This window comes from Ranitomeya imitator, chromosome 3 (genome assembly GCF_032444005.1).
Source record: "Ranitomeya imitator isolate aRanImi1 chromosome 3, aRanImi1.pri, whole genome shotgun sequence".
In the NCBI taxonomy this organism is placed as follows: Eukaryota; Metazoa; Chordata; class Amphibia; order Anura; family Dendrobatidae; genus Ranitomeya; species Ranitomeya imitator.
Window position 1 is genome coordinate 412,912,491 of NC_091284.1, and position 16,783 is coordinate 412,929,273.

Sequence of the window (16,783 nt, forward strand, 5' to 3'; positions counted from 1 at the left end):
CGGATTTGGGAGAAGGGGATGGATACTCGGAACAGGTGTGCAACAATCAGTCTGCAATTTTTTGATTGTTTCATCACTGTATCAACGTAATCATGTTGACCCTCAGAAAAAAAGTTGAGATACTAAACACTATAAAAAAACAACAACCTCTTAAAAAGATAGTGTAATAGTTATTTTCTTTCAACCCATCCTCTAAAAAAACCCCTCTGTGACCTTCCCCCTAGTTGGCATAATTAATATATGTAAATACTTTTAAAAAAAACAAAACCTTCTGCATGCAGGTGCCAGACGTGGCACCTGCTCTGCAGCATAATCGCATGTTTTATGTGCCAATAATACATTTTCTTCTTGTTATTCAGCTGGGTGAAAAAAATCAATTTGGAGAAGATGGTGCTGCCTGCGCAGTAGCAGCTTGGAGACAGCTGAGAGCTGCTACTGCGCAGACGCCACCTTGGAGAAGGATTTCTTTTTTCTTCTCCAGTAAGATGGCGCCACCGATGCATGCGCGGTAGCAGGTATCGGATCACAGCTATAGACACCGATAGCAGCTACTGTGCAGGCGCGGCGGGCACCATATTCAAATTGATTTTTTTTCCTAGCTAAATAACACAAAGAAAATGTTTTATTAGCACATAAAACATGAAATTGTGCTGCAGAGCAGGTGCCATGGGCTGGCACCTGCCTGCAGAAGTTTTTTTTTTTTTAAATATGTGCTGAATTTGCAGAATGGGCAAAAATTGGAACAGGGCCCTCAGTTTACACAGAACATTATGTTTAGTGATGAGGCAAACTTTTTTGAGTGGCCCATTTATATGGATACGCCTAAATAACAATGGAATGGTGACAGTTTTCTTGTGTAAGGTGTCTTGCATTGGTACTGCGTTCACCAGACATCATCACAATTTCTATCCGCTCCTCACGTGTTAACCTCTGCGACATGTCAATGGCTGTAAACAAAGAGAAACTTGTAAATAACTAATGAAAGAATGAAGTTACATTAAAACCAAGCACTCCGTTGTTTTTCTTGTGAAATTCTCAATAAGTTTGATGTGTCACATGACCCTCTTCCCATTGGAAAAAATAAAGTGGATCCAAAATGGTCGACTTCAAAATGGCCGCCACGGTCACCACGCATCTAGAAAAGTTTCCCTCTCCCATATACTAATGTGCCACAAACAAGAAGCTGATATCACCAACCATTCCCATTTTATTTAGGTGTATCCATATACATGGCCCACCCTGTACTTCTAAAAATGAAGGTACTTCGTGCATAAATTGGTCAATTCATAAAAGCCAATTGGCCAATTTAAGTGCTAAGTATGTTCATTTTTATAAGAATATTCTATATAGCAGTAATGCAGGTCATAGCTCATATATTCAATGTTTGTATTCATCTTAGCACTTAGAGTGCTGCTGCGTTCTTTTGTTTCTATATCATGCAGTCATTGCAGCTGGCACTTGGTTACACTTGCTTTACTGAGTACAGCTGTGCTGGTCAGTTTTTTGTTTATTCATAGTTTTGACTGCCTCCTTTTCTGACACAGCACTCCTCTCATCAGCTTAACCCCTTCATGACCCCAGCCTTTTTTTGGTTTTGCGTTTTCGTTTTTCGCTCCCCTCCTTCCCAGAGCCATAACTTTTTCATTTTTCCATCAATATGGCCATGTGAGGACTTTTTGTATTGCGGGACGAGTTGTACTTTTGAACGACATCATTGGTTTTTGCATGTCATGTACTAGAAAACGGGGAAAAAATTCCAAGTGCGAAGAAACTGCAAAAAAAAGTGCAATCCCACACTTGTTTTTTGTTTCGCTTTTTGCCAAAGTTCACTAAATGCTAAAACTGACCTGCCATTATGGTTCTTCAGGTCATTACGAGTTCATAGACACCAAACATGTGTAGGTTATATTTTATCTAAGTGGTAAAAAACAATTCCAAACTTTGCTAAAAAAAAAAAAGAAATTGCGCAATTTTCCGATACCCGTAGCGTCTCCATTTTTCGTGATCTGGGGTTGAGTTAGAGCTTATTTTTTGCGTGCCGAGCTGACGTTTTTAATGATACTATTATGGTGCAGACATGTATGCATGCATTTTAATGCAATGTTGCGGCGACCAAAAAAAGTAATTCTGGCGTTTTAATTTTTTTCTCGCTACGCTGTTTAGCGATCAGGTTAATCCTTTTTTTTTGATAGATTGGGTGATTCTGAATGCAGCGATACCAAATATGTGTATATTTGATTTAATATTTTGTTTTATTTTGAATGGGGCAAAAAGGGGGTGATTCAAACTTTTATATATATTTTTTTCATATTTTTAAAAACGTTTCCTTTTTACTTTTGCCATGCTTCAATAGCCTCCATTGGAGGCTAGAAGCTGGCATAGCCTGATCAGCTCTGCTACATAGGGGCGATGCTCAAATCGCTCCTATTTAGCTGAATTACTGCATTGCAATGAGCTCCGACCACAGGGGCCCAGCGGTCCGCTCATTTCCAACCCGATGGCCGGAAGCGCTAGTTAAATGTCGCTGTCAGCGTTTGACAGCGGCATTTAACTACCGTATTTTTCAGACTAAAAGACGCACTTTTTCCCCCCCAAAAAAGGGGGGAAAATGGGGGGTGCGTCTAATAGTCGCAATGCAGTCTTACCGTGGCGGCAGAGGTGCGGTGGCAGAGGTCGGGTGGCAGAGGTGCGGTGGCGGGGGTGTGGTGGCAGAGGAGGCGCAGTAAGCGGGGTCCCTTTCCCCGGTATGGTGATGCAGCAGGCCCGGTATGCAGCAGAGCCGGGTGAATCCTCTTGTTATCGGTGGTGGCGGCCATTTTCCGGAGGCCGCGCGTGCGCAGATGGAGCGCTCTGCTTCCCGGGGCTTCAGGAAAATGGCCGCCGCGATCTCCATCTGCGCACGCGCGGCCTCCCGCGGCCATTTTCCTGAAGCCCCGGGAGCAGAGCGCTTCATCTGCACACGCGCGGCCTCAGGAAGATGGCCGCGCCCACCGATAACAAGAGGATTCACCCGGCTCTGCTGCATACCGGGCCTGCTGCATCACCATACCGGGGAAAGGGACCCCGCTTACTGCGCCTCCTCTGCCGCCACACCCCCGCCACCGCACCTCTGCCACCGGACCTCTGCCACCGCACCTCTGCCACCAAGGTAAGCCTGCATGGTAAGCCAGGGACCCCTCTCACGCCATACCTCTCACTGCACCTCCTGATCCCAGCACCTCCTGATCCCAGCACCTCCTGATCCCAGCACCTCCTGATCCCAGCACCTCCTGATCCCAGCACCTCCTGATCCCAGCACCTTCTCATCCCAGCACCTCCTGATCCCAGCACCTTCTCATCCCAGCACCTCCTCATCCCAGCACCTTCTCATCCCAGCACCTCCTCATCCCAGCATCACCCCACCTCTGCCGACACCTTGCCTCCTGTGACCCTGCTCTGCCACCGCCATCCCTCAGGTAAGATACTGTAAATTCGGACAATAAGACGGACCCCCATCTTATAAAAAATCTATTTTTCTGCAATTTTCACCCCAAATTTGGGGTGCGTCTTATGGTCCGGTGCGTCTTATAGTCCGAAAAATACGGTAGTTAATAGCGGCGTGTGGATCGCGATTCCACCCGCCGCTATTGCGGGCACATGTCAGCTATACAAAACAGCTGACATGTCCCGGCTTTGATGCGGGCTCACCGCCGGAGCCCGCATCAAAGCAGGGGTTCTGACCTCGGACATACTATCCCGTCCGAGGTCAGAAAGGGGTTAAAGGGAATCTGTCACCAGACTTGATCTATATAAACTATTACTATGGCCATACAGGTTATAGACTGCTGAAAAAAGTCCTACCTGTGTGCCTCATATCAGTTGTCTTGTTGATAAATCATCTTTTATCACTTTATATATAGGACCTCTTCCAGGCTCTGGGGAGGATGGTGCCTAGAAGATAACTCTGCCTCCAGAGCTTATTTTAGAAGAATTACCAATGTGAGAGAAGTAGCTAACACAGAAGAAGAGAAATGAACTTGGTCACCTTGCAAACACATTTTTTTTCTTCTCTTGAGCTCTGCTGTATTGTAGCAATATTGCCGCCCTGTCTGCCTGTGAGCTGGAAGCTGAAAGGCACCTGCAGATATGTCAGGTATAATCACACACAGCTCTGCAGTGAGATCAGGAGAGCATCCATTACACATCACAATGGTAACTCTCCTTTCATGTAAAATAAGCTGTGGGGGCAGAGTTATCTTCTAGGCAGTGTCCTTCCCATAGCCTGGGAGGGATCATTTACATAAAGTAATAAAAGATGATTTCTCAACAACAAGGTATTTGATATGAGACATACAGGTATCACTATCCTCAGAAGTCTATAACCTGTATGCCCATATTAATAGTGTAGATAGGTCAAATGTGGTGACAGATTATCTTTAAGGCATCCAGAAAAGTGGGACAATGTTTTTCTCACTTGTCATCCCTATACAATCCATTTTTTAACTCAGCGCCCATTAATAATTTACAAGACCATTTACAGCTTTCTATGTTACAGAATTGTAATGTATCCGTATAAATTGTATGCTACACTGTAGCTGTGTAGGACATCAGATTTGTTTTTCACATCTATAGACTTCAATGGGTGTGTATCATCCAATTTTCAGAGGAAAAGTGTGCATGGTGTAATTTTTTTCACATGCAGATTAAGTCAGTAAAAAAATGCTCATCTCACTGTCTTATACATGAATGAATGAATATCATTGGTCTGAGTGCAAGTTTTAACAGATAGCACTCAGACCAAAAATATGGTTGTGTGCACAAGCCCTTAGACTGTTTTTAATTAATGCTCCAGCTCTGAGAGGCATGTTTGACAAATATTTGATTTTAGAAAAGGGAAAGAGGGGCGCACTTGTCATATCGTGCAGTAATAATAAAGGGGTGCAATACCTAGTCTATGCATATGAAAATGAGAAAACAAGAAAAAGGTAGACTAATATGGTATGCATAACCACAGCTAATATAAGAATATCAAAAACACCTTTATTGCACCTCACAAATATACATAAAACCATTTAAAACATAGTACAAAAATCAGTACAAGACACCACACCCCAAGAGCAAAGAGCCCTTTATGGTAATAACAAACTCATCATAGCAAATACTGTTGTACGTGCATTAAACCCTGTATGCACACAAGCACCAACCCTGCAGACATATAATTGCAATTGGCGCTGGATCACATAGGCATTAAATATCCACTGCCCCAGTGTGACTGGCAGCTCAAAAACAGAGGATAAGTATCCCCAGGAGGATGCATATATATAAAGCCCCCAGGCAGAAGATGGTAATAATGTGCGTGATCCAGATTTGTACAACCTGTGGGTGAACAAGATGGACCCAGGGCGTGCAGCAGGGATTTGTGGAGCGGGGCTCCAAAGCAGCAATCAATTTCCTATCCAAGGGGAAAAGAAACCAGACATGATAGCCCAGAAATGTGGGGGAGTGTGGCAAGAGCAGGCCCCACACGTATCGCTGCCGCAGCAGCTTCATCAGGGGCGTGCGCTAGCGATGTGCCGTCACTGAGTAACGGACCCGAGACGCGGGCTGCAGAGTTTACGGGTGCGTCACTGCTAGCGCAGATGGAGCTAGCAGATGCTCCATCTGCGCTAGCGCAGTGCCAAAGTCGGCACTTGCGTTAGTGCAGTCCGTTTAACGGATTTGTTGAACGGACTGCACAACGCAAGTGTGAACCTAAGCGTAGGGGAGGTTCAGCAAAGGGTGTGTGACTGCTGTATTCTGCCCAGGATGACCAGATTTGATCAATTTTATCTAATGTTATCAGTTAATATTGCAGACAATTTCTCATTAATCAAATACCAGGAGATTTGTTTCTTCCCTTCCATGAGATCTACACCTGGTTTTCTCCAAGTTGAAGCAATGGGCTGTTTAGTAGCAAAGAAAATGAAGGAAATAAGAGAGAGTGAATGTTTACAGGTATTGGAGTTTTTCTTTAGTTTATGGCCCATGACTGAGAAGATGAGAAAATATGCTTTAATCCAAAGTTTACATACTTTGTGACAAAGCCACCATACATGATATGCAGAGCTCCAGAGACCTGGTCGTTGCAGTATGGCACTCTGCCGCTAAGGAGAGTGGCGGTACGTCTGATGGCACTAAGGAGTTCTCCTGACCAGGTATCACCAGAACACATTACACTTCACACTCCGGCCACTAGGGGGAGAAAAAGGCTTTATTTATTGGGCCACTCCTCACACTGGTAAAACTAGGGGCTGGGGAGGAAGTTAGTCAGAAGCTGACAGGGTTGGAGCCAGGCAACATCCCGTGGCAGGGGGTGTTGCAGGGAGAAGGCACAGGGGGTCCCTGTCAGGCGTGGGAACCTGGCAGGTGCCTAGCGAACAGAACAGAACGTAACGGAACCGCGCCTGCACACCCTGCGGCGGTATCCAGGAGAGAGACACGAAGGGAAGGATATTGTTGAACAGTGTAAACGAGATCAAGCACAAAGGAGAGCCAGTAAGAGTCATTCCGAGAGAGAGAGGCAACATCTTACTGAGGCGCGTAGTCGGTGGCCGGAACATCGTAGGAGTAACTGACTTCAGGCCTTACTTCAAACTCCGCCGGACAGTCAATTATAGGTTGGCTGTCTACCTTAAATTTCCTAAGAAGACACAGGGGGCAACATTGGGAGAGGGGCATCTCTAGGGTCCCGGAAGACCTCCAAGCTTTCCCGTCATACGGGTGCGCCCTAGCCAAAACATACTGGGGGACGAGAAACTAGTAACATCTGGAACTGAAGAGAGAAAGAGCTGTAGAGAAAGAACGAACGAGAACAGCAGTTTTGAGGACTATTCCGAATGCTCAGCAGGGTAGGACTACAACACACAGGCGCTAGTGGTAGGCAATGATTTCCATCTGCGAAGGAAACTCTGGATGTGCCCATCGGACCAGCCGGTCTCTGATAGCCCTGTTAAACGTGCTCTGGATTGAGGATCCTGAAGTCTTCAGTAAAGAGGTAAAGAGACTGCAACCCTGTGTCCTCGTTATTGCCTGCACCTCACACCATCACTATCCACTCTACTGGGAAGCCCTGGGGACACACTTCACCTGTGGGAAGTTATACCATCCAGCTGCCATTCCATCACCCTAGCGGACCCCACAGCAGCGTCGGTCACCCTGACCGAACACCACAGGTGGCATCACGAACCCCTGACAGACTGTACCACCACCTCCATTGGACGCCCCTTAGCAGGGTCGCGGACCGGGCCTAGCCACCGTGACAGCCTCAGCACCGAACCAGAGAGGCCCGGTCCCGAGAACCCGTGGCCCTGTGTCTGGGGGCGATCCATGATACATATTACCTTCAGAACAGCAGCCCTTAAACATTGAGAGGAATAATTAGGGATGTCTTTGGCTACTCTGGCCGGAGTCAAATACTATCTCTTCATTACTTTATCGTTTTTTTTCTAGCAGTAGGGTATGGAGTATGCAGAGTGTAGTAAAGGACTAACTCCGAATCCAATCTGCATCAGACAAGGTGGTGCCAATATGGAGTTCCCAGAAGATCAAAATTCACCATGCATGAGTTCATGGTGAAATAGGTTCTTTTATTAAAGTCCGTAAACAAAAGCAATATTCTAGGGAGCAGGTTAAATGATGATACAAATAAGCGACTATACTTATAGTACGACGTTTCGACCCGTCCTGGGTCTTAATCATAAAGTCGCTGTATTCAGAAGGTAGAGAAGCAAGGTATCTTAATAAGGAGAGGGGAGAAGGATTTCCCTGAAAGATCCACAATGATAATGCTGGATGGTGGATGTAGTAAGGAATGCTGGTAAACCTGCTGGTTTGTTGACTTCTGATTAGTGGCGCTCCCGCGCCTTGTGCAGTGCTGGCGTGCAGCAAGGAAATATTGAATTCCCAGCTGCAACAGCAAATAAGGTAGCATCTATGGGTGGTGTGATTTAGATGTGAGTAGAGGAATGAGATGGTGCCTGCTGCATGGGAGTTAGAGCGATATCTTTGCTCAAATGGAGTAACAGAGTATAGCACAGTTGCATTTTTCAACAGAGAGGTGAATTTTTGAGCTGTATGTATCAGAATACTTCTTTAGAGGGGAGGTGGAATTTATCCTACAGAGTAGGCAAAGGGATAATTCTGTCTATGTTAGATAAATGGTGAAGTCTGGTGACACCATCTGTTATCCATGTGTGGAATACAGGAAGTGATTCAATGCTTGTGAGGAATTGAATGTTTCCCCATATGGCTGCTAGAGGAAGAAAATGGGAGAAACGTGAAGAGGAGTATTTAGAGGCATATTTTAAGTGAGCAGGACATTATTAGGTTTTGATATGCTTACATTGGGTAGGATGTCAAGATTCAATGGATGACATTCTGGGGCCTTTAAGGAAAGCTAAATAAGGCGGTTCAGAAATGGCGTGATATAGGAGTAATTGACATGTTTGAGCTGCTTGATAATATTAATTTAGGTTTCGAACTCCAAGGTCTCCTTTCAAGGGGTGGCTGTACATTATGACCCTATTTACTCGTGGGAAAACTCCTTTCCAGACAAAGGTATTGAACATGCGTTGGGTCATTTTAAGGTAATGATATGGGTCGGGGAGGAAAAGGTAAAGTAGTAGTTTGGGGAATAATGTCATTTTAAGGGTATGTGTGCGGCCTAGCCAGGGCAGTTGAAGTTTGCCCCACATTTGTAGTAAGGAACGAACCTTACGTAGTGTTTTGGGATCATTTGTAATAAACAGCGACTCGAGGTTGGCAGTCCATTTGACACTGAGATAATCTACTTGATTGGTAGCCTATTGAAAGGGGAATTCCTTTTTTATTGTGTTATGAAAGGGCAGGGAGAGAAATATTCAGGAAATGGGATTTAGAGTGGTTAACCTCTAGTCCGGATACTGTCTCAAATCTGGTTAGGCTTCCCAGGGACAGGTGTCTGAACAGTTGGGCTCCTGTCCCGATTTGCCCTTATTTTCATTTGAGGTCGTTTGACACACAAGGTAAGGTTTGAATACCTGATTGAGTTCAGCTAGTTGCAATTGGATGGCTTTTAGTTTTTTTAATCTAAATAGAGTTAGCCAAGTACCATATATTATTTACATGTGCTATTTTTATTTACTTATTTACCTACTACAGGATATTAGCTCATTTTGTTTTTTTCTTCGGTCTTGTCAGTGAAATGGTCATATCTGGCTAGGGCCTGAAGAATAGCAGGGAGCGAGGTTTGAGGTGCGATGAGAAGGAACAGTATATCCTCAGAAAAAATGAAAAATTTATTCAGAACAGACGCTACCTCTGCACCTTGAATATTTAAGTCTAGTGAAGGCTAATAGCTAGGAGATTGAAAGCAAGTAAAAAAAAGTAGTGGGGAGAGTGGGCAACCCTGATGCATACCTGTTTTGATGCAAAGGAGTCTGAAGAAAATCCATTCTATCGCACCTGAGCTGACGGCTTACTATATAATGCATGAATCAAGATAAAAATTACTTGGGGGACTTCCATCTCTGCAGCACCGCAAAAAGATATGTCCAAAATACAGAGTCAAAATCATTTTTAATGTCAAGTGACAAAAACATAGCGTCTTGCTTACTTTGTTTGCAGTGGTGCAGGAGATCGGAGACTCTACAAATGTTATCTGAGACTTGCCTGCATGGTACAAAGCCAACTTGGTCTCTGTGTATTAAGTCACCTAGCCCAGTGTTAAGGCGTTGGGCCAAGATGTTGGTTAGACATTTAAGGTCTATATTAAATCAAGGAGATGTGTCTATAGTTTGACCACAGCATTTGGTCTGTGTTGGTTTGGGTATCATGGATATTGAGAAAGCAAGTGCGGTTGTGCCAGGAGTATGTCCATTTCTTAAAGTATTAGAATAATTAGTGATATGGGGGCTGAGAGAAGACACATATTTTTGTAACATAGAGCAGAAAACCCATTAGCGCCTGGTTCTTTGTTTATTTTAAACTGGCAAATGGCCGTTTCAACTTCAATGGAAAAAATATCTTGACATAGGAGAGTTGACAGTGGTGGGCTGAGAGTAGGGAGTGAAATGGTTCTTAGAAAAGTGTCAATCTTTTGTAAATCCATTTCACTCCTTACTCTCAGCCCACCCCTGTCAACTCTCCTATGTCAAGATATTTATATAGTTTACTAAGGCGCTGTTTGAATTCACGGACAAAGCATGGAAGGTTAGCTGTGATGTCAGCGAGTACTGGAGCACACGACGAAGGAAAGCATTTCAAATGCTGGGTAAGATGAGAGTTATTCTTATTGCTTAAAGTATAGAATTGTTGTGACCAACGTAAGCACTCTCGGTGGGGTATAGATCAAGTTCGGTCAGTGCATGGGTAAGGTCGTGGAAAGTAGAAAGGGATGGAGAGCTTTTCAGCCGGGCCTCAAACACTTTACTTTCCAATTCTGCGGTCCTGCCAAACCGCTCCTTTTTCTTATTGGTAGCTTCCTGAATGAAGAGGTCTCTCAAACCTGCTATACGGGACTCTAAAAAGGGAGATAGATTAGGTCACGGTTGGTAGGGTCAGGGAGAAGAACTAAACTTATTGATTACCCAGTGTCTTGAACCCTGATCACTTTTTAATGAACAGCAGGGTGCAGTATCCTGTTAAAAAATGCCACTACCTTTAGGAAATATTTGTCCTGTTGTAAATGGAAATGAGCCTTAGCACTCATGACCCTGTCTCTGGTAGTCCAATCTTAAATACTTTTGAAGGTACTAACCCCTGCATCCTGGGACCACCTCACAAGACCTTTTGGAGATCCTCTTTCCTAGTCCGTTTAAGACTGTATAAAAATTTGTGGCTCATACACGTTACAACGTCCACAGTATAGCAAACAGTCAAATACTTGTTTGGCAAAAGGCTATCTCTCCTTTCATACACATGCTCAGTTCAGCTCAGTTCAGCCAACAGTAGACTGAAATGAGCCAATGACAGACGTCCTTTCAAGAGAAGAGTGAAATTAGCCGCTAACAGACGTCCTTCCAAAAGTAGAGTAGAATAAACCCACAACAACTGTTCAGGAATAGAGTGGAATAAGCCTAAGGCGGGTGCTTTTTGAAGAGTAGAAGTCCTTTCAAGATTGGAATAAAACAGTGACAGCCGCCCTTCCGACAGTTTAGTGGAATAAAGCACTCACAGACGCCCTTCCAAAAGTAGAGTGAAATAAGTGAAACAAACCACTGACCGACATCCTTTCAAGCGTCAAATGGAATAAGCCACTGTCAGATATCTCTGGCCTCCCTTAAAAACCAATGATCAGGCATGTTGAAACTCAACATGCTCAACCCCTTTTCCTCTGAAATGTGCTGATTGAACATCAACACTGAACATTAAATACTTGGCATGTATAGTTGATGATGTTCAACTTCATGCATCCACCTTTACACTATGAAGCAAGGTATGATAGAAAGGACTATATGATATTCTCATGGATCACAAGGGACTAAACACTGATAATTAGGCCACTAGGAAACCACCATAATCCAACTATCCACTTAGCTAGGAGTAATTTCCCATATATAATCATTCAATAGGTATATGCGAGCCTATAAGTCATCCAATAAGAAAACTAAACAAGGTATTATGGCTTTCTTACTGTTAGTGGATAGTGTCATAAAAATTGGTAGTCCTTCATTTTTACATTTCATTATTATAATTACAAGGGGTTATGTTCACCGGAAGGGAACATCATCCAGTCACAAGTGTTTCAGTTCTAAGATGAACAAGTGAAGTAAAAAGAATGTGTAATAAAAAGGAATGTATGATTAGCAACTTGTAAGTGAAGTAGCAAGACCTCGGGGCTTATTGCTTAAGACCTACAAAAACCAAGGAAGGAACGCAACTCAGAGGGTGTTGCCTCATATATGACTTCAGATACTGTAGATATAATGAGAGATTGATTGATGAAAATGCTTTTGAAATAAAGAAAGGCTCACTAATGAAATTCTCATGGAGTAGTTGGTATTTTTAGCTACATAGATTATTAGTAACATTAGTACACGTTGAATTTAGAGTGTTGCTAAATATCATCACTTAGAAGCCCTAGGTATGAAATGGTCAATAAGCTGACTTTCACTAATGCATAGTATATCAAATTGCAAGTATTAAAAGCGATCATCAAACTCAAAGGAGAATTACTGAAATCAGGACTACCATGAAGTCTGTGAAGGGTTGAGTTCCATGCACCTTCTCATATCTGTTGAGACATAATAAGGGCTCATGTAGTTAGAGATTTGTACAACCTTTGTAATATTGCACTTCTTCTCCTGATATCACACCGACCTTTTTAGAAAACACCAGTGATTGTCTTACCGCTGTCTCTAACATCATGTCCTCCCTCTATCTGAAACTAAACCTGTCAAAAACTGAACTCCTCGTGTTCTCTCCCTCTACTAACCTACCTTTGCCTGACATTGCCATCTCCGTGTGCGGTTCCACCATTACTCCAAAGCAACATGCCCGCTGCCTTGGGGTCATCCTTGATTCTGACCTTTCATTCACCCCCTACATCCGATCATTGGCTCGCTCTTCTTACCTGCATCTCAAAAACATTTCTAGAATTCGCCCTTTTCTTACTTTCGACTCTGCAAAAACTCTTACTGTTTCACTTATTCATTCTCGTCTGGACTATTGTAACTCTCTACTAATCGGCCTCCCTCTTGCAAAACTCTCCCCGCTCCAGTCTGTCCTGAATGCTGCAGCCAGGATCATATTCCTCACCAACCGTTACACCGATGCCTCTACCCTGTGCCAGTCATTACACTGGCTACCCATCCACTCCAGAATCCAGTACAAAACTACGACCCTTATCCACAAAGCACTCCATGGCTCAGCACCACCCTACATCTCCTCCCTGGTATCAGTCTACCACCCTACCCGTGCCCTCCGCACCGCTAATGACCTCAGGTTAGCATCCTCAATAATCAGAACCTCCCACTCCCGTCTCCAAGACTTTACACGTGCTGCGCCGATTCTTTGGAATTCACTACCTAGGTTAATACGACTAATCCCCAATCCCCACAGTTTTAAGCGTACCCTAAAAACTCATTTGTTCAGACTGGCCTACCGCCTCAATGCATTAACCTAACGATCCCTGTGTGGCCTATTTATAAAAAAAAAAAAAAAAAAAAAAAAAAGGTTCCTCGCATCATGTTCTCATACACTTTATGCAGTATTAGCCCTCTGTGTCTGTACTGCTACATACTTAGGCAGATAACTGGTTCATGCAGCTTTACATGAACACCTGAGCCTTACACTATGGCTGGTCCGAATAACTAAAGCAATTGTTATCATCCACCTCTCGTGTCTCCCCTTTTACTCATAGTTTGTAAGCTTGCGAGCAGGGCCCTCACTCCTCCTGGTATCTGTATTGAACTATATTTCTGTTATGCTGTAATGTCTATTGTCTGTACAATTCCCGTCTATAATTTGTAAAGCGCTGCGGAATATGTTGGCGCTATATAAATAAAAATTATTATTATTATTATTATATTGCACCCATGGGCAACGATTTATTAACATATCTATGCCAGTCTCTGCATGTAAAACGCTGAAAAGTCCCAACATTTTTGGTCAACGAGAAGTTGAGCATTAATTAAAAGGAACCCTCCCAAGGCCTATTAAGGTAAAAGAGCCACCTTCAGCTGCACTAAAGCTGCATTCTGTGAAGGTGGCTCTTATGTTTAGTATCCCTGAGGAATGCTGAAATAATCACTTTTAAAAATTTCGCACCATACCTGTATTGTGTCAGGGAGGTATAATTTCTCTCTGACACTAGCGCCTTGCAACCGTCCCTCATCCCACCGGGCGCTGCCTCCTTTGTCTTGTGCTGTCACCCACGCCTGCGCTCTGCAATTATTTCTCGGGCATTCGCACTGGCCTGGAACTTCCATCAAGTGATGTAAATAGATCGCGCCTGCGCACAGCGCCATATTCCCAGCCCCGCAGTGTGAATACATCATAACACACTGCGGGGCGGGATCTGGGGCCTCCACAGGGTGCAATCGACTTACATCACTTGATGTAAGTTCCAGGGCAGCGTGCATGGTGCATGGCCGATAAATAATTGTAGAGCGCAGGCGCCGGTGACGGCACAAGGCAGAGAGGAGGTGGTGCCCGGGGGCATGATGGACGGCTGCAAGGCGCCAAACTTGGAATGGTAGGTGCTACCGTAGTAATGTAGCCGCCAACCCAGTGGAGCCTACTGAGCAAATAGACTTCTTTTCTGCTTGTAGTGTCTTGTGCAAGCAGTTGTACAAAAATGTCTTTCCACTGTCTCCTGGGCCGTCCAGAAAAAAAACAGTGTGAGCTAGTGTCGTCTGGCTGTGATGCAGCATTGACTGCTTGCATAATTGCATCGAAAGCTGATTTCTGAGCTTTATTAAGCATAGCTTTCAATTGCTCAGCCTCCTGCTTTATTACAACATAATTAAGTTGGTCCAGTATTTCATCTGGAACATTTACTGGAGTTGGAAATCCATAGTCAGCACAGGACTTTTTATTGCTTAAGAGTACTTCATTAATATCACAAAGAGCCAGTTACTCAGTAATTTCTGGAGTATACCGCCTGGTGTAATCCTCCATAAATTCAGTTTTATATTTTTGCCATAATGTAAATGGTTTAGCTGGTTCCCCATATACACACATTATAGCAAATAATTTGAGAAGTTGGTAGGGCATTTGGAAAGCGATTGCATCCATTATACCGTCTTCCCATTGAGAATCGTCTTCCAAAAGATGAAGATCAATGCACGCATTTTTATACGTGTCATGTAAGACTCCATTGACATTCCTTAAGTCAGAATAAGACTTTGCTCCTCTGAAGTAAAAGGAGTCTTAGGTAATACAGCTCACCATCTATTAAAGAGAATGTATATATTCGGGCAATTGTTTTCCCAAATTGAGCCCGTCGTTTTTTCCATCCTTCTGGTACAGCTTTTCTATCCCAGACATAGTGTTCAGGGATTTCACTGTACAAATACTGACGGTGGAAGCGTCAACTCTGTTTAGCTCAAAATAAGCCTGCAGAGTAGAGGCATTTGAGTCAAAAATAACCATATCCATATTACCATTTTCGAAAAACACTTGCTGCATGTTTTCAAGGTGAACAGCAAGCCTTTTAATGGTATGTGAAGCATCATGCATTTTATTTTTTCTGATTCTCCACATGCCTTCAGGGGCGCTTATATACCGAGAATCTAGCTACCTGGCTGGTTCATTCCAGTTTAATGTATCAAACTTGATATTGGCACAGTCAAGTCCTTTGTATACATATTTGAAAAGATATTTAAACACTTTTTATTGAAGCACATATCTCAACATTGTATGGGACTACCCATCTATTGTCAATGTCTCGCGTTCCTCGTCTGGTTTTCCTAGTATTGCGTCGACGGTACAGTGAGTAACCATCAACATTGGGGTTTGTCTCTATATTAAATTCCTTTGGGATTTTTTTTGCGCATTGACCATCTGTCATGCATATAGCACCAGGTTGATCGTCGCCACAGGGGCCGTGAATCATGTGCTTCATCACTGCCTCACGCAGTTTTGGATTTGCTGTTCCTTTGGGATTTCAGGAGAGACCAATTCGTCAATTATTTCTTTGTCCCTCGGTTTATCTTCCTCTACGAGGATTAAGAGCATGCGAGCGTGTGGTAGTCCATGCTTTTGAAATTTTATTACATGCACATAGGCAACTACACTGCCAAAAATGTGTTTTTTCAAAATCTCGTTAAGCATGGCTTGGAGTTTGATATTAAATACTCATGCAACCAAATCTGGTCTGAACTCTGGCCTTTGCTATGTAAGTATCTATGTATCTAAGTTTTCAGTAATTTCTTTCCACTTTGGGTTACAGGTCATTGTAACAAAAAGATCTGGGTTTCCGAATTTTCGGATAACTGTCATGGCGTCTTGTTAATTTTGTATAGCTCTTGGGCTTCCAATGAAAGTAGACGGTAAAATTACTGGTGTCTCAGCTTTTAGCCCTTGGTGTAACGCAGCATTATGGATGTGATCAATAACGCCGGCATAAGTGTCGACATGTAATGCCTTTTAATTTTGTTTTATATATTTGATGCTGTCGGATTCAATTTTGACGTAACTGTCAACGATAAATTGTTGCGTCAGCTTCCCAGCATTTAAAAGGGGATTGAACTTGTCACGAATGGTATCGTATGGAATGGATGGTAGATAAATGTCACCAATTCCTTGATGTTGCACACTTAGGGCAATTGGAGTTGGGGGTTCACCCATTGCCTTTTGATAAATTATAGCTACTTCATTGCACCTTGGTGCATTGTAGCACCTCTGGTCATCATTGTAGTCATTCACAATTGACATTGTTATTTCGAGTGGATCGCGATTTTCTAATTCAGCAATCCTCTCTTCCTCTATTTCAAATTCCCTCATCATTGTGAAGGCTCTTGCGAGTGGGTTAATTGCTTTCATTTTCTCTCCAAGAGATGATAGCAGTGCTGGGAGGCACTTTTTATGTGCTTGACTTCTTGTACTTAATGCTTCTTCACTGTCCAAGATATAAATCTGGGCAAACTTGGGAGTACTACCCACAGCGGGATGCAATGGGGCAGTTCTGTGGTAAATTTGTCCATTAATTCGAAAAAATAGTATGGACCAGGCCCAGGAGGTGGCGCTACTTGTGCTGCCATTGATGCCAAAGCAAGCGAGCTATTGTATTGCCTTATATTAGCCATAAAGTTATTGGAGTGCTGATGCTCTCCTTTCATCAACA

At 43.5% G+C, this 16,783-nt stretch overlaps 1 protein-coding gene across 3 annotated transcripts in view; it reads right to left on the reverse strand.

Annotated features, from left to right (window-relative positions):
• Positions 1–16,783, reverse strand: part of STPG1 (sperm tail PG-rich repeat containing 1) — a 172,537-nt gene that overhangs the window by 98,947 nt on the left and 56,807 nt on the right. Inside the window, exon 3 of one of the 3 annotated variants that reach the window (XM_069757137.1) lies at positions 12,187–12,229. The exons of the other annotated variants lie outside the window; for them this stretch is intronic. Within the exon in view, the coding sequence (XP_069613238.1) occupies positions 12,187–12,189 (3 nt within the window). The 5' untranslated portion in view covers positions 12,190–12,229. The remainder of the gene's footprint in view (positions 1–12,186; positions 12,230–16,783) is intronic. 3 annotated transcript variants of the gene reach the window in all.